Raw genomic sequence first — 17,637 nt, forward strand, 5'->3', positions numbered from 1 at the left:
AGATGAGTGATGAGCCAGTTGAAAGCTTTTGGATCAAGAACAGAGGAGTCCAACAGGGTGATGCAGTGTGCATTAGTTACAGACCACCCAATCAGGAAGCAAAGCTGGATGGACGCTTCCTTTAACAACTGGAAGAAGTCTTCTAATGGCAGGTCAGGAGATTTCTGGAGTACTTTAAGGACGCTTTTTGTGTACAAGTGCTGGGTGGCTTGATTTGGCATGTGCTGTGTGGGATCTGCTACTTGAAAATAATGAAGATCCAGTTAGAGGGGTGAAGTTTGATGGCAGCCTTGACTACGGTCGCCCCGAGATGGTGGAGTTTAATATTCCAAGGAAAGTGAGGAAGGCAAGTAGCAGGATAATGACTCTGGACTTCAGGAGAGGAGGGTTTGGGGAACTGTTAGGTGGGATTGCTCAGGAGGCTGCTCTCAGGAGCACAAGGGTCCAGGAGAGCTGATGGACCTCCAGGGGCAACCTTCTCAAAGCCCGAGAGTTGCAGGAGTCAATAAGGTAAATCTAACTCTTCAAGCAAGGCATATCACAAGGTCACTGTAGCAAGTTGCAGCCAGGTAAATTCTGATTAGGTACTAGGAAAAATCCTTTTCGCAATGAGGATGCTCAAATAGTGGAACAGGTTGTCCGAAAGTGCTGTAAAACTGATGTCTTTGAAGATGCTGAAAAATTCTGGTCAAGGCCTTGAATAACCTGATGCAATTCCAATATTTTCCATGCTTTGAGCACAGGGTTGGACACCGACTCCGAAATTGCCTTTCAATATAAATTATTCTGTGATTTGTGCAGCCACGCAGTGGCCTGGGTCAGAGAATGAATGTTGAAAACTAAACTCCTTTTCCTCCCCGTCTCCTGCTCTCCCCAGGTTTGATTGCAGCCAGAGAAGTTTTCTAACGTACTGTGAAAGAATTGCTGTTTCAGTGAAATGAGACTATAACATTTTGGAGTCATTTTCTTGAAAATATTCTAAACTGGGCCCTAACAGCCTTTAAAAAATGAGACTTCCAGTGTCACCTTAAATATCATGTTCCATTTTTAACTTTTCTAATAGTTAGACATTTTTTTCTTACTTCAGCATTAATTTCTGTGATTTATATGAAGCCTGTCCTATTTGCAATGTTTTCTTACATTTTGAAAATGTATTCTGTGTGCCCCTTCCTCAATTTTTTCTTTTCTATATTTAAACCTAATTGCCAACATTTTTTCAAAGCACATTTCCTTTCGGTCATATTGCTGATGTTGCTCTGCAGTATAGCTATATTTTTCTCAATACGTGGGATCCATAGCTGGAAGCAATACTTCAGGTGAGCTTTCTCATAAAATAAAAGCTATACCTTCCATGTTTCAGATATGGTGCTTGCTCTGAGAACTGTTCTTGGTTTCTTTTGCAAGTGTCCCATGTCCGATTGATTTTTTTTGCATGTGGTCCAGCATAACTGACTGAATAATTATTCCCAACTTCCATTTATAGATTTGTTGATTCCTTCCAGGGTGATACTTGGAACTTTTCTTCATTGAATTTCATCTAAGTCATCTTCATAAGTTCCACTCATTTATTAGGTTTGCGAACACTGACATTTTTTCCAAATACATAAATTTTATGAATGTTTTTGTATTTCATCATCTAAGTAGCCAATCAGAATTTTGAAATTATTATGTACCGGACGGAACCTTGAGTCATTTGATATGCTGTCTGGGCTTGACAGCAAACCACTGATAACTGTTATTGAAATTTAGTTTTCTGTTTTTCTATTCAGCTTTTGATGACTTCCTCTTGATCATAATTATGAATCTTCAGTTATGAGAATATTGCATGTTGTGCAACTTTTGTACATCGGTAAAGGTTTCCTTAGAAATACTTTAGATGGATGGAGCTTTACATTTCCATGCAGCTTCTTAGCATCAGCGATTGTTTGCGAAAGTAACTATTATTTAAGAACCTCAATAACTGCAGGTAATTAGTTTTAATAATAAAGTACCACAATGATAATCAAGAGGAAAGCTTAAAATATGACTAAGGCGACTGCTATAAGTAAACTGTGATCATTAATCATTTAAATTTGTTTTTCATTAGTATAATTTTTATTTATGAACATTTGCTAATTTGTTTATGATTGTGTGCATGCTTCCACCTGTATTTATTTGCAAAGGAACTGAGGAATATGTTATTGAAAATAAATCTTTTTAGAAGGATGCAAGATGTGGAACACTGCAAAGAGAAAAAACATGAGTAACTTTAAGATAAAAACCATTTTTTAAAGTCTGTTGTCTTTTTAAGCAGTAGGTTTTAGATAACATGCTGTGTTATAATTGTAGGTACCCAGCTACACATTACACAATTAAGATAGTATAAAAGACCAAAGTTTTCCTTGGGGAAATAAGTAGTTCATTTGACTGTCATTCAGGTTTTTGGTATGAAGCAGTTTATATCATATAAAATCTGTTGCTAAAGGAACGTGAAATAAAGCTGTCTGCTGTGAAAAATTAGGTATTGGCTTTTATTTTTTTTAAACAGCATCTGGTAGTTGTGTGTTCATTGGCTCCGAGGCCCCCACTGAAACTCATTCGATTGAGTAAATGAAAATGTCTTGAACTGCCAAATGTGAATGGTTGCACTGGAAACTGCAAGTCAACTGTTTCAGTCCTGGCTGATGCATGTGTTGTTAATAACAGAGATTTGACTGCTGGAACTGAGGCCTGGGTCAACAACGGCATTTAAGAACCTGACTCCTCTGGAAGAGCAGGTTTGTAATCACAGTGAGATTTCAGCAAAATGCTTGGAGGTGTAGTTAAGTAGATAGATTCTGCAAGGTCAAACTTTGGCAGTCTGTACTTCCGTTCATCTGTGCAATTTTTGTCAATGAATTTTAAATCCTGGACCTTACACTTTTGTCATTTCTCAGGTTCCACTTTGAGCTAAGTGTGAAAGGGTATATTGGCACCCCCTGTTCCAACCCCTTTGCTTTCATTGACTGCTAAAGGCTTGTCTTAGAAAATAGGCAAACTCTTGAGTTAAGCTTTTCTCTCTTTTTGCTCTGACATTTTATTACTGCATATTTTGGTTGCTTTTCATCTCCAAGGTGATGAGTTGGCTACAATGTTGAGTTTGTATTTGCACTGTAATGAGCAATTTTATATAATTGCGTGATATACAGTCAAGACACAAAGGTCAATGATACGAAATTCAGTGCTATTTGTGCCCATTAGGAATGGTTAGACTGTACCAACTATACTGGGCTTCTCTGGCAGCTTCAGTGATTTTTGTCTTTGAGTCTGCTTGGCAGCAGAGCTTAAGCTGGACTAGATACTCTGAGGGCAAGATTTCAGTTACCGGTTAAACTACGTACTTCTGGGATTTGCTGTCAAGAGAAAGCGTGTTTGCTGAATCGGGTTGTGCGACTTAGACTCAAACATAATGTAAATGCCTATTTTGCCATACCTGCGGGGCAGCCTGAATGCTGCACTGAATGGCACTGGCACTGCCAGGTCTGCCGGCGGAGTGATCTCAAGACAGCGAGGTTACATTGCTTGTAGAATAATTTAGGTTGGAAGGAACCTGTTCGGGTCTGGTGTAACACCCTGCCCGGCAACTTGTATCCATTGCCCCTCTTTGTATTACTATGCTCCTCCAAAAGTCTGCCTCCATCTTCTCTATACCCTCCCACTATAATAGACAGCAATAAAATGTCTCCTCAGGCTTTCTTCTCTTCTCCAGACCAAACAAACTCTGTTCTCTCAACTTCTTTTTATATGTTATGTGCTCCAGCTCGCTAATCATCTTGGTAACCCTCCAGGGAACTTTGTCCTGTATTTCAATGTCTTGAACTGGGGAACCAAAACTGGACACAGGATTTAAGAGGCGTAGGTGTGTCATTTTTTATTAGTTGAGGTATAGCTATGCATATGTTTTGCACCCAATCTAAGAAGCAGTTGGCTTCAGAAATAATTTGTAGTTGTGTTGAATCTGAAACTGCAAAATGAGTTTTCCTGATGAATACATGGATCTGCTTTGATAGCATTTACCAATGTTAAGTTTGGAGAATCACCTATTTTATAGTCATTTTATAATGGTATCTGAGACATTAAGCTTTCCATGGAGCTTTAAGCAGTGAAAATTTGTAATATTGCAGACACCACTGTGAGCCAGTTGTAAGTAAATTACAGTTACGTTAGTTTAACATTACAGTTAATGGCATCCACTCTGTTTTAAAACTTCTTTTAAATACTGCCTTTTTATTAGTGTTTTCTCTCACTTATATTCCTTACATTAAAAATGTGATAGCAGAATTATTTATCTGCCATATCTGTGAAGTAATCCAAATTATGTGTTCTCTATCCTATAGTTTGGTTTATGGAAATTATTCTGTTGTGCTGGTGTTCTGGGTCTTATTTTTCAGCAGCAATGTTTTTCTAAGGTGGTATTCGCTGCCTTCAGTTTTCCAAATAGGTGCTTTTCTTTAATGGCGTTTATGGCTTTCAGACTCTTTGGGGTTTGTGAATTCTTCATTTGTAGTCCTTTCAGGGGAAAAAAAAAAAAAAAAAAGCTATTTAAGACATTTTCCAGGGTATAATGAGAATTAGTTAAAAAAAATAAAATTGCGAGAATGCTATGCAATGTATTAACTATCATCTCCTTGAGCTCTTGAGTCTCAATCACTAATTGTTAGATCTCATTTTAATCTGAGATTTCAAGACTTTTCTTTTAAACCTCCTGGAGCCTGTAAAATTGTGTCCTGTGGTAGAAATTAGTTATCTGCAGAACTTGTTAATTTTCTTTTCCATGACACAGATGAGAACATACTTTATCAGTCAGATGATGTGCCTCTCTTTCCAGAGTTTTGCAGAAAAAGGACTGATCCCATTTAGGAGCTGTTTATAAAAGCTAATATATTCTTCTATTTTTTTCATCTATTTTTAGAGGAAGATGGTTCCAGTACTTTCGGAGTCGTCGGTTGAAACCTTGATCAGTCTTGCTAGGAGCTTAGCCCTTAATTATTGTGGGACACCACTCACCTATGGTTGTTTCACTTGAAGATTTCAAAGTTGGAAAAGGAGTTTATTCAAGTGTCAGAGAGGGTCCTGCCTCTCTCTTGAATTTTGTTTCTGTGTGATGCTCCTGTTGTGGGAAAGCCTGAGCCGAGCTATAAAGACGATAGAAGGCTCCATGAAGGAGCCGTGCTTGCTCCACCTCCACTTGTTCCTGCCAACCTAGCCACGACAGGGGCTTCTTGTGGTACAAAATCGTACCAAAGCCCGTGAATGCAGCTTTGGCCAAACACAAAACGGTGCTGACATTTGCATGTGCTTCAAAGCCCTTTGTACTCAGTGCCTTTCTGAAGTCAAGGAATTAGAAAAAAGAAATCCAGTGCTCTTCCTGTTACAGATACATGTTATCTTGGTTGAGGCATCACACATGAAATTGTTATTAATTTGTTTAAATGGGAAATATTATCTTTGTGTTACATTGGATGTTGCCTAAGCTTATACATTAGCACTTGTATAACCTGTTTTGTAGCCCTTTAAAAATAGAGATTCTGGTTTTCCCAACAGTTTATTTCAGTGCTTCACTGTCCTTAGAGTAAGAACATTTCCTAATTTTTTCTCTTTTCGGTCTGAGCTTGTTACTAAGCTCCTACAGGAGTGAGTAGAAAGGGAAGCTTGCAGGTTATGTGCCTGTGCGATGCCGGTATGATGTTTGCCCTCGCTAACGACACTGTCACTGCATTCTCTGACATCCCTGTACCTCCCCAGAACTGACACCGAGCCGGTATTCAAAGCCATCCTAGCCCACATTTGTTCTGTTTTGTATTGCCTTATTAAATTTTATCCTTTTTGTTTTCAGATTGCTCTTAATTTGTCATTTTGACTTCTGATCCTGCACCACGTAGTTACAGGTTCTGCATTTTTACAGCTTCTAGACTTTTTTCCCCTTGTGTTTTACTGTGGTTCAGGTACATTTTACCTTTGCATCTTCATATTTAACACTCCTCGGTGGAATTAAATTTTTATATTCTGAAGATATCAACTGCTCTAATTATTATTGTTAGCCAATTCATGGGTTAATAAACCAAATATGTAACATTAACCTTTAATGACTCTCTAGCTTGCAGTTTTGATTTGCAATAATAAAAGTTGTATGTATTACATGCTCTTTTTCTCTCTGAAGCATTTTCCTTAATTCCAATTTACCCTTCCTTGAAGCGTGAAGGGGAAGCAAGTGTGGAAGGTGTTCTTAATCAACTGGTCCTGGAGCATCTACAGTTGGCTCCTCTCCAGTGGGGTGAGTAATGTCAAAGTCTATTGATGATCTTTTTAGAGGATATACTGGCCTGTAATTTTTAGCAGCATGAGAATGATAATGTTTTCATTTACTGATAATCTATGATACAGAAGAATTTGCTAGAAATTTTATTTTCCTTTAGATATTTTACTTAGCTGAAGATAAATGTAAAATTGATATCTTTTATTTTAAGTATCGCTGTTCAGTGATAGTAAATATGAGACCTGAGTATGCACTTTTTCTTGCAATTTGCAGTCCTAGTTGTGTTGTATGAGAGGTGGCTGTTACTTATTTTTCCCTTTGCCTGACAGTGGAATATTTCTTATCATGATCTAGACATTTGCGTTGCTAACTTTTTAAGCACAGAAAAAGTTGTTACTCTGTGTAGTAAGGAAGAACAATTTCTCTTAATTTTGCGTTTAGAATGGTGTTCCAACAATGAAATATGGAATTAATTTAATTTTGAAGAGTCGTAATAATATGACTTCTGTCTGAGGTTCTTAGCAAGGCTTGTTCAGAGGCTTTGAAACGTGGGATGTTTTATCCCCAACACTTGTGTGTCAGTTACAAGTTTCAGAAAAAGTCCCCAGTTCATCAGAAAATTGTTTTCAAAGCTTTCACTTTTAAAGCAAATTTAACTCTGTACTCCTTATTTTAATTAATTTGATGACCTAGAGAGGACCAATTTTAAGGAACAATGATCCATCACTATTGTCTGTGTTAACTATTAAAACTAAAATGACCCCCACCTCTAGTATTTGCGTACTCTTTCAAATGGGTGGGTTTTTTTCAAGCATGTGGACCATCCTCAACCCGTGTGTTAAAACTTGGAAGTACGTTGTTTATAGATGAGAAGATTAAAACTGGTAATGGTTTAAAGTTGTTTCTTGTAAACATGTCAAACTTTAACCATAATCATCTGTCTCTGAAATCATGCTTATCTGGCCTCTGCTCTTCAGAGGATTCAAGGATTTGGTAGCACTTGCTTGTATGAGTGGCTTTGGCTATGATTGCCCTTGTCCTCATCAGTAAAACGAGTGGTTTGTGTCAGATGCATGTTGTGAGCTCAGGCAGGTCACCTGAGAGTCATCTTAGTTCTGCGGAGCGCCGTTGGCCTTCAAAATGTTTGTAACATGGGCTCTGTATTCGGAAATTTTCCCTTGCCACTTTTGCATGGGAGATTGCCTTAAGGATGAAAACCGTAATCTTTTCATATTTTCTTGGTTTTCTTCTTTTAATTTTATTTTCATGCCTAATTGCACTATTTTCTTGGTAAAAGAGGCTTTTAGAGTGGTAGGATTGTATCTGGTATTCCTGCCTAAATGGTGATATTCACAGGTACTTTGATGGCACTAGTTGGAAAACTTGAATGTAGCACTGATTTGCCATAAAATCTCATTGCCTGTGGAGTTGGTAATTTCTCAGGTTGTTGCTTAATTCAAAGAATCCCGGTTACTTTAGTTTTCAGAATGTATGAACACCAGACAAATCTCTGTGAAATTCTCTGCCTCATATCCGCAAAATCTTTTGAAGCACAATCTCTTGGCTGATTATGGCCTACATGTGAATTTTCTGCATTAAATAAAGCAGGGAAAGGGAGATCCTGTGGGATCTCAAATGCTTGGTTTGCCACAGCTTATATACGATATGTCCTTTTTGAAAGTTCTGGTGGCAGAAAGTAGTGGTTTTTGCAGAAGTCTATTTTTATGTCTAATATTTTCTCAATCTGAAATTACTATTGCATATATTATCTATTTTGTATAACACAAGAATATGTCCATGTAGAAGCTGTAGCTCACTGTGGAGATCACTGAAAATGACACTTTGATTAAATGCCTGATTTTACTTGAAAACAAAAGCAAAAAATGAAAATTAAAAACAGTGGAGAAATTTTTATTTTCTTTTAATTAACCATAACTTCAAATATTCAGCAGTTAAATCTTTGCTAGTTGGTTTCACAATGTTGTAGCCAGGTAGCCCTACCTGGAGGCATCATGAGGAAAGCTACTGCAGTCCCTCCAGAAAGTGTACCATGGCAATACAGGCTAATTTTGGTTTTATTAACGTGTGGGGTGGAGGAGGAATTAAAAGATTCTTTTTTTCCATTTGGTAGGTGGGAGTAATAAGGAGTTGTTGGAATGTCTGGACAATCAAGAGTGCGTGTATGCGTGCGCGTGTGTACACACGTATTTAGACAATGTGACATTGTCTTTCGGAGTTTAAATTGTCTTTTGGTGCCAGAATTTCCTATTCAACAGTTACAAGCATGGTAAAGTGTTACGTGTTTCAAACCATCTAAGATGTGATGCAAGTTCCATTTTCCCTGTGTTTTTTTCTCGATATTTTGAAGTGATTGACCTTAACTATCTTGTAAGAATCAACTCCTTTAGTGGTAGTGGTCTATACTGAGTACCAATAATGAGATATACTTATGCAAGCTATCTTAAAAATTCTTTGACCGTTAACATTTCTACTAAAAGAGAACTACACTCAATATATAAAATTAATAAGGCAACAGTCTACAGATTTTCTTTTCTCGTCCTGCCTGGTCCAATATTTTGATGTCATTGATAAGAAGTTACTTTAAAAATACTGTAATATGATAGTGTCAGATTTTTTTTGTTTTTTTTTCCTTTTAATTATAACACTGTACTCACAGCGTTGCTTTGCTTTTAGTTTTGCTTTTCTGTATATTAAGAATAACTTGTGTTTTAATGCGAACCCTTTCATAAGAGCCATCATTGTAATATAATCTTTGCATATATTGGCTGAAAATTTTGCCTTAGTGTTATGCAATAAAATCGATTCTATGATTATTCACGGCTTTTGCTATATTGATGGTTACATTGAAGGGTTTACTTTATTATAAGTGCTCACATTGAAACATGAATGAATATTTAACATGGTTTTGATTAAAAAAATGACTGGCTCTTGTTCAAATTTATAAAAGCTGGACTTCAAAATTCCTTTAAAATTTGGCATATTTAATTCATATTACCGTTAATATTACATTTCTAAAATTATAAAAGCATATTGAAATAATTTTTCATGTAAATTTGACAATCCTGACTTTTTTCATTAAATGCAAGGCAAAGACTAGAATTAAAACTTAGTGGCATTGAAGTTTTGGTCTGCGGGTTAGAAGTCAGCTCTGAAGGTTGTCAGATAGAGGAAAAAAGTGGCTTTTATTGAACCATGTTGGTTGTGATTTCATATAATTAAATGACTGGGGAAGGGAAAAGTATTTAAAACATGAGGAACCATAAAAAAGAAAATATGTCAAAGGCTAGAGTGAGAGTTCTTAATATGTTGTTAAAATTGATTTTAAGATTTAGGACATCTCTGTAAAATGAAGTTGTCTATTAGGGAGGTTAGTAAATCAAACGTAATTGAAAAACATAATCTTGTTCAACACCAGCAAGTTCAACGTTCTTTGAAATTTATGACATATTTTCTTCTTACTGCTGGGCAACAAACCAAATGTAGGAATAGATGTGGTTTTAAGGTGAGTATATTAATATCATCAAATCAAGGAAACATAGCCTGCAACGTTTAATGAGAAGAACCAAGACTCTTCGAAGGCATATGTCATGCAAGTTCTGTGGTTAGATTTGAAAATGATCAGATGGAGGCATTTGTAGTTGCTGGCTGTGCGATATTTTTTCAATCTTTATTTGATTTATGTTGCTGAGTTTTGCAAGCAAGCAAAATTCTGAGACCAAACACATACCAGTATGATGGTACTCTTCTGCATTTCAGAGCAAAATTACCATAGGTACAAATGCTGTGCATAAAATGTTGTTATTGAACTTGAAATAGACTGAGTTTGAAATAGACTCTTGATTGAACCTGGGATAGGCTGGACTCAGGATATTCCTACATTCAAATGAGAAGTACCTCTTAAGTGAGAGGTTCCCAACACTTTGCCTGCTGTACACAAATTTCACAACAGAAACTTATTATAAATTCTCCTACATAAAGCAAAATAAACTTAACTTCCTTCACTGCCTGAAACCACAAGGTAAAGACATCTTTCCCTGGTGATGCTCGTATGTATAAGAGTGAAGATTTATTAGAGAAATTTGATTTAGGAATTTAGAACTGTAGACAAATCTAAACATGCTAAATGTTTTAATATGTCAGGCAAATACCTAGCTATTCTTTCTGTGTAGAAACTAACTGAGCAACTGAAAACCAATGATTATACATGAACTCTAAAGTCGATATTTGCATTAATATTCTAAGAACCATACATTGGTAAAGCTTCACCATGGGCAAAGTCCAGAAATAGCTTCTTGTTTTCATTCATTCTTTTATTTCATTCACTCATTTCAATCATTCTTCGCTTCTTCCTTCATAATAAACTTGAATTTCAAGACAGTTTATAAAATTCAAATTAATCATAGATACCTTTTTACAATGCAGTACGTTTCATTTGCTAGTATGCGATTGAAGGGAAAACTAACAACAGTGTTGATGAATGCTCTCCGGATCATAATTAAGAAAAGTGATAGCTAGTAACCAAAGTCCTAATTGTTTACTTATAGGTAGAGAGCACTACAGGTTTTGTTGTGGGTTCACAATAAATTGTATGTCTACCTGCATCATGTAGGCATATTGTACTTAGAGAAAACTCAAAAACTCAAAATTGAAGGGTGGTTTTAAATTGTTCCTCACAGGTAGCTGGAATCAATAGGAGAAGTAGATTTAAAAGTATTTTGAAGTGTTTTATGAGCAGGCGGTTCATGACAGCTTGTTTGGAAGTTCTGTCTGGTTAAGTTTCACAAAACATCTTATGGAAGCATTACTTTTAAAATAAATTATCATAATAATTCATTGTATGTTTTAGAGAGCACCAAATCAGGACCAATTTTCACAGCTTATATATTTCATGGATCTTAAAATTGATTACTGAAACTACTCACCCATTTTATTTTGCATTTTCCAGTCTGACCTTAGACCATAATTAAATCTTTCTTTCCAAAATTTATGTGATGAACTCTTAGGGATTGCAGCAGTGTCAAATCACCGCATCGTGAATACAGAGGAAAATACGTTAAAGTGTTTAAAGTCAGCGAGTAGATGAGGAAATGATACATCTCTGAGCCTGTGTTTTGGATGCCATCTTGACACCCTGACAGCTTGTTGTCCCCCAGGACCTAGTTAAGAAGAGCCAGATCTCTGCAGACATGATCGTTGTTAAGTTTTGCTTTAGTCAGGGCAGTCCTACAGCGTTGCTCCTCCCCTGTATTTGAAATTCCAAGGCCGTCTTGGATATTTGTTCAAAGAATAGTTTTAATGGGGAACTATAATGAAGTAGTTTTACTTTCTCTTTTAATAAGCAAACCCCTCATAGGCCCTCCACAAGAGCGTGTAGATTGTATAGATATAAGCTTGAAAATACGGAGAGATGAGCAGGGTATATGAAGGTCTGCCCTTCAAAAAATTAGAAATGTTATTCTTTTCGTTCCTCAAACTAAAATATTCTTTAATTATTTCTATTTTAGAATTACAATAGACTGGCCATTATCATCATTAGAAAGACTAAGCCAAGAGCATTAGCCAGAAAATCTCAAGAGTAAGTTGTCTGTAAGGTAGAGAATCACAGTCTGATTCATAGGAAGACCAAAACTGAGAAACAATCTGGTGGTAAATGGATTTTACTAGGTAACCAACCTTTCTCATCCATTTAGAAAAATCTTCAGGTCTTTCATTTTTATTTTTAAGATGCAAGAGAGGTGGGAACACTTTCATATCTTAACAGCTTGTGTGCGGGCTGTTTTGGAGGATATTTTGGCAATGTCAAACAAGCAACATGCTTTAGTTACTGGGAAGTGTTAAGGCACTGGCGTAGTACATTGAAAAAATGGACTAACTTGATAAAGCTAGGGCATCTGGCACACGAATAATGTTCTCGCATGTCAAAACATGCTATTGTGTGATATGTTTTGAATCAGCTGTTGTTTCTAATTCCTACCGAAGCCTTGGTTACTCTAAACTGAGAAGAAAAGCTTGCAGAGAAAGGGTTTCAGACATAACTGGACCAGCAGTGATTCCAAAGAAAAGATGCTGAGACTAAAGCGAGCACCGTAAAGTGAAAATAAAGTAACAAAACCTCTTATGTAAAGACAGATAGCTTGGGACAGGTTGGGTGGAGTGCCAATGGTTACTTCATCTCAGATTTCTGAAAGAACAGGTAGCAGAAGCTGCAGGCCCAGCAATTCTAACAAAGCTGTGAGAAGAGGCGGGAGGGAAAATGGAGTAATAAATACTAATGGAGTTGTCTAAGTGTTGGTCTAGGACCAATTTCACTAATGTGAATCATTAGTGATTTTTGCTTTTAAAAAAAAAAGGGGGGGGGGAAGCAGATAGGAGGAGGAGGAATAAGCTGATGAAATATGCTGATGGCTCAAACATAAGCACCACCATCTCTCCAAAAAGAGATCAGGCTACTACACAGAATCATAGAAAGGTTTGGGTCAGATGGGACCTTCAAAGATCATCTGGTCCAACCCCCCTGCTGTAGGCAGGGGCATCTTTCACACTAGATCAGGTTGCTCAAAGCCCCATCCAACCTGACCTTGAACACTTCCAGTGACAGGGCATCCACAGCTTCTCTGGGCAACCTGCTCCACTGTGTCACCACCCTCATTGTAAAGAATTTCTTCCTTATGTCCAATCTAAACCTACCCTATTTCAGTTTAAAACCCTTGCCCTTTGTCCTGTCACTAGAGGCCTTGGTAAAAAGTCTCTCTCCGTATTTCTTATAATCTTTTGATAATCTCAAAAGCCAAAGTACCATAAATGAAATGGCTGAAATGTAGTCCAGGAGAGAAGGTTATCTGTTCTGAGACTAGTAACACAGAAATCCGCTAGAAGTTCAGCTGTCTGAAGTGACTGGAAAGCATTTGATTAAGTGTTACTCTGCGCTAGCAGTGTAATTCAGCTATGAAGAAAGGTGTGTGTGACATTTGTAGAAGTCTCTAATGAAACTTCACATGGGAAACTTCTTCTATAAGAAGAGCTCAAATCAAACCAGAATAGAAAAAAGTAAAGTTTTGGAGGTGATCAGGGAATGAAGACTTGTTGTTGGCTTTATGCTATGGAGATACTACACAGAGTAAAATTAGATCAGTTTTCAAAAGTTGAGTGAATCTGGCAGGTGAGTTCTGTGTTCACTACTTAGGCATCTAATACAGTCTTGCTTTCCTTGAACTTCACTCTCTCTGAGACCATTTTCTTTAATTTAGCAAAATCAAGAGTTGACTGATCTCCAGGAATCCACTGGAGGACGGGGTCTCAAGGAGGAGAAGAAATTGCTGAAGGAGAGCAACTTTTACCATACAAGCATACTGAATAGAAACTGTCTGTTAATAAATGCAGTCTAGATTTTTTAAAGACCATTAAGGTTTTCAGCACAATGTTACAGCAGAAATACTGGTGGAGAAGAAAGTACCAAATAATGGCATTTAATCAGATACGAAAAGGAGAAAAAGAAACAGGACATTGTGGTAGCAGGAAAATTAACTCATTCAAGCTTGATTCCGGCACATGTGCCTAATACATTTTCTTATGTTGAGTGAGTGACTTTGTTTTCAATATTTCATTTACAAAACCATTGTATTTTTAAAGCAAAAAAAAAAAAAAAAAGCTATGCATAGTTTACTTCTTTATAGGAATATTGCTTATGACATTTCAGTTAAGCCGTAACAGGGGATTGAGGAACACCATAATGATGATAAATTGTTGCACGGTTATGCAAGGTACTTAATTTTCTAGGTATTGTTAGAAGTAAATTGAATAATAGATTAATTGAACATCCAAATTAAAAAATGAAAAGCTATCGAAATAATTAGGGAAATGGGTTACACTTTCAAAAACAGGTGTGAAGATAATTGTAAGGAAGAAGATTGAAAAGACAAAAAAGCTGTCTTGTAAAGCAGTTGGTGAAAAGTATCACTGAATCTGCAGAGAAATAGATTTCTATTGCTTTGATGGACACAGAAGATACCATTTGAATAAAAATTTAGAAAAATATGATTCGGCTTGTGGACAATTAAAAAGTGAAAAAAAGGAAAAAAGATCAGAAGATGTATGTATTAACAAGAGAGGCAAGAAAGATGCTTTGATCAGGCAGGATTTTAATTACCCAGCAATTAAATGAATTGTACAGTTAAGTGTGTAGAGAATGAGAAATGAAATATATGCTAATTGTAGTGGAGGAATATTCTGAATAGCCTACGTAGGACAGGTTCAATGTGTAACTGGTTTTGGGCAGTAAGCAAGAAGGGAGGCCTTATTCCAGAATGCATACGCTGAGCTTTCCTTTTCTGGCTTCTGACATTTTTCAGCTTTTTGTTTTATTTCACTTGAAAAACTAATGTATATGCTTGGAAGTGAATGCCACGAATGTGGTAAATGACAGTTGGCTTTTCACTGACTACATCGTACTTTGGATCAGAGTCTTTTACTAGTAAAGTGTGTCATTTGACTGGACATCTTCTTGGTAGAAGTGCAAATGTACTCACTTGTATTTTGAAGTTTGTACTTAATCAAGTCAAATGGAAAGTTTTCCTTTTATTTTTGTATTTTACTAAATGCAAAATTTTCCAAGTATTTGCACGTGTTCCCCCTCCATCCCCATGTGTTTTGACTCGTCGGTTAAGGCCAGCGTGACCTATCATCAGTAGAAGTTCTCCAGCAAACAGACGTTTTGAGGGGAGGGAAGTTGGTTTAATTTTCAGTGTTCATTCTGAAGTAGCCCTTTATTTCATCAAGGAAGCAGAAGTGAATTAACAACTGAAAAGAACATAAATCCACCTCAGTAAGCCTTGTAATACAGAAATTAATAGCTTCCAACTGTCAAGACCTCAACAGTATGAGCACAGACCAGAACAGACAGATTTGTATGAGGAAATAAAAGCTTTGACTGAAGTCCTCGCTCTTTCATGTTCTCTCCTTTTCTCCTTTTTAGTCTCACGCTCTCAAAATTGGCAGCTAATTGTCTGTTTTTTAGCATAAGCGATTTTTTTTTTTCCAACTTATTTTTCTTCAGTTTGTAATTTTTCTTAGCCTGTTCCTTCTCCCCATTGTCTCTTCAGTAAAACAGTATCAGAACTTGACTTGATTTTACTTTTGTTTTTATTTTGTATCCCAGACCTTTGTATTAAGCAATTGTAAAATATTTTTTGAAAAGAAGGATTATACAGTATTAGGCCAGAAAGAAATTAATTTCATTTGATTGACTTGAATCATTAATTGATTTGATTTTACAAAAGAAGCCAGTCAAACAGAATATCTTTCCTGAGCTGTGATTCTGTGTGCTCATTGATAGCGTATACTCAGTAGTGAACTTAGACTTTTTATTTTAGTATCCGTTTCCTTATTGAGCAGAAATTCAGGCTCACTTTAATAACATTTCTGATTACCTACGAATACCTTGGAAAAAGTTACAGAAGGAGAAGGGCTGTTTTTTTTGCATCTTAGGGTATAAAAGAGGAGCTGAACAAATGTTTCCTGTAGGATGGATTTGTACAAAAGGGCTTTCATCAAAAGATATTCGAGTTGTTTTCTGTTATTCATTACATTTTGTATAGTATCATATAATGTTGTGGCTCAATAATATCAGACATATACAGAGCTGTTACAGAACTTTTATATCAAGGCCAGACACGAGAGATGAAATAAGGAAGAATCTAAATTAAAAGTGTTAGTAGTATATAGAAAGGGTAAAATGTCTTGGCAGTGTCTGGAATTACACAGAGAGAAATAATTGGTTGCCTCTTGTGAAAACTTCAGGAAAGAAAAAAAGGCAGCAGCAGCAATCCTCAATAATTAAAAGAAGTGTTAAGGGATAATTACATTTCTGTGCTTTGATAAACAGTCAACTGTCAGTTATCTGAGTGAATGACGGGGTTGGGTTGTTCAAGCTACAGGAAAAGCCCAGGTATTGAAAATGTTGGAGACCATAAATCAGAAACTTCAGAGCAGAAATGGGTGCCACCAGCCCTGAATGTTTTTGGTGGGAAGTCTTCCAACAGCTCTCCCAGCTGTGGGAGCATTTAGTAAATTTGTTTTAGTGGGACGTGAAGGCTCAGAATTGGTTTTATGCTGTACCCAAGCTCCAGACTCCAGCTGGAGCACTGCTGAGGGGAGGGATCAGCAGCTTGGATCTGGCGGGGCTTCTTGGCTTGGGCTTTGCCTTACTCATAGCTCAGACTGGTAGACTGGGTAAAACATGACTTTGCACCTATACATTAGGCCACCTGGATTCAGATCCCCTGTTTGAAACGAGATATATTTGTAGCTCCTTCATTCTGCCCAGAAATTTAGGCCCATGCATAAACTCTCCAAAATGGAAGCAGACCCCACGGGGACGGGTGTCCACACTGTCCTGCCTAGTGGGTTCCTTCGTGGCATTTAACTCCCAATAACTGCATCACCTCTTGCTTTACTATTACAGTTTTTCCCATATGTGTTTCACTTCCCGAAGGAAAACATGCAGGTTTCTCTCACTAATGAAATTGCCAAATAGCAGTAGTGAAACAAAAAACAAAAAGAAAAATGAGTGAGAAACGTAATCTAAATTTTGAGATTTGGATGAAAATAAGATCAGTAAACAGCTGTCAGTTGGAGTGAACATCCTGAACTTTGCCTGTTAAAGAGGCAAAATGACCTCTTCTGGTTTCCTAGCGACTGTAATTTTGTATAACTTGCTGGAGCAACCAGTGAGTTTCTGAACATCTGTTCCTAATGAAGGTATTAATCAGCAGTGCGCTCACTATTTGCTATTTATAAACCATTTTTGTTAAACAGTTAGGTTGTATTTGAAAGAAATTATTTCTGCTTATGGGTACTTAATAGATAGTGTTTTGTATTGTCTGCATATTGTTTTAAATTAATCTCATAACATGAAATATACATCTTTATGTTACTTACTTCAGAAGTAGATTGCAGGAGGTGTCTCAATGTAATTTGGTTTGGAGAGCCTTTTGTAAACTTATTGAGCTCCATCTGAGAGCCTTGCTGTGACTAGGAATTTCAAGATTAAATTTATTTGTGACTCATTTCCAGCCCTTTTGTTCTCATGTCAATATTGTTCTTCAGTTTAAATAGCTTTTCTCAGTCTCTGATGTTTGCCTTTTGTTACTCTCACTCTTTCTTTTCTGCATTTTGAGACAGCAGTCAGGACTACCTCTCCTAGTCTCCTTGATAGCACAGTGGGTTTTTTTATTGCACACCCCACAATTATCTCAGTAACCTCTGTCTGTGTCTGTTGTAAAGGTTTTTTTTCTTCTTAGATCTGGATTACAAGATTAGATCTTCAGTAGGATCATTCCTGACAC

The 17,637-nt window shown here is 36.8% G+C and overlaps 1 protein-coding gene across 5 annotated transcripts in view; it reads left to right on the forward strand.

Moving 5' to 3' along the window:
- Positions 1-17,637, forward strand: part of TRAPPC9 (trafficking protein particle complex subunit 9) — a 523,335-nt gene that overhangs the window by 257,195 nt on the left and 248,503 nt on the right. For all 5 annotated transcript variants that reach the window (XM_087743404.1, XM_087743675.1, XM_087743764.1 and 2 more), the window contains one exon: positions 6,202-6,292. In XM_087743404.1, coding sequence (XP_087599530.1) covers positions 6,202-6,292 — 91 coding nt within the window. The remainder of the gene's footprint in view (positions 1-6,201; positions 6,293-17,637) is intronic.

Source organism: Nipponia nippon, unplaced genomic scaffold (genome assembly GCF_047370975.1).
Source record: "Nipponia nippon isolate SJK-2023a ecotype South Korea unplaced genomic scaffold, ASM4737097v1 scaffold_1, whole genome shotgun sequence".
Taxonomy (NCBI): Eukaryota; Metazoa; Chordata; class Aves; order Pelecaniformes; family Threskiornithidae; genus Nipponia; species Nipponia nippon.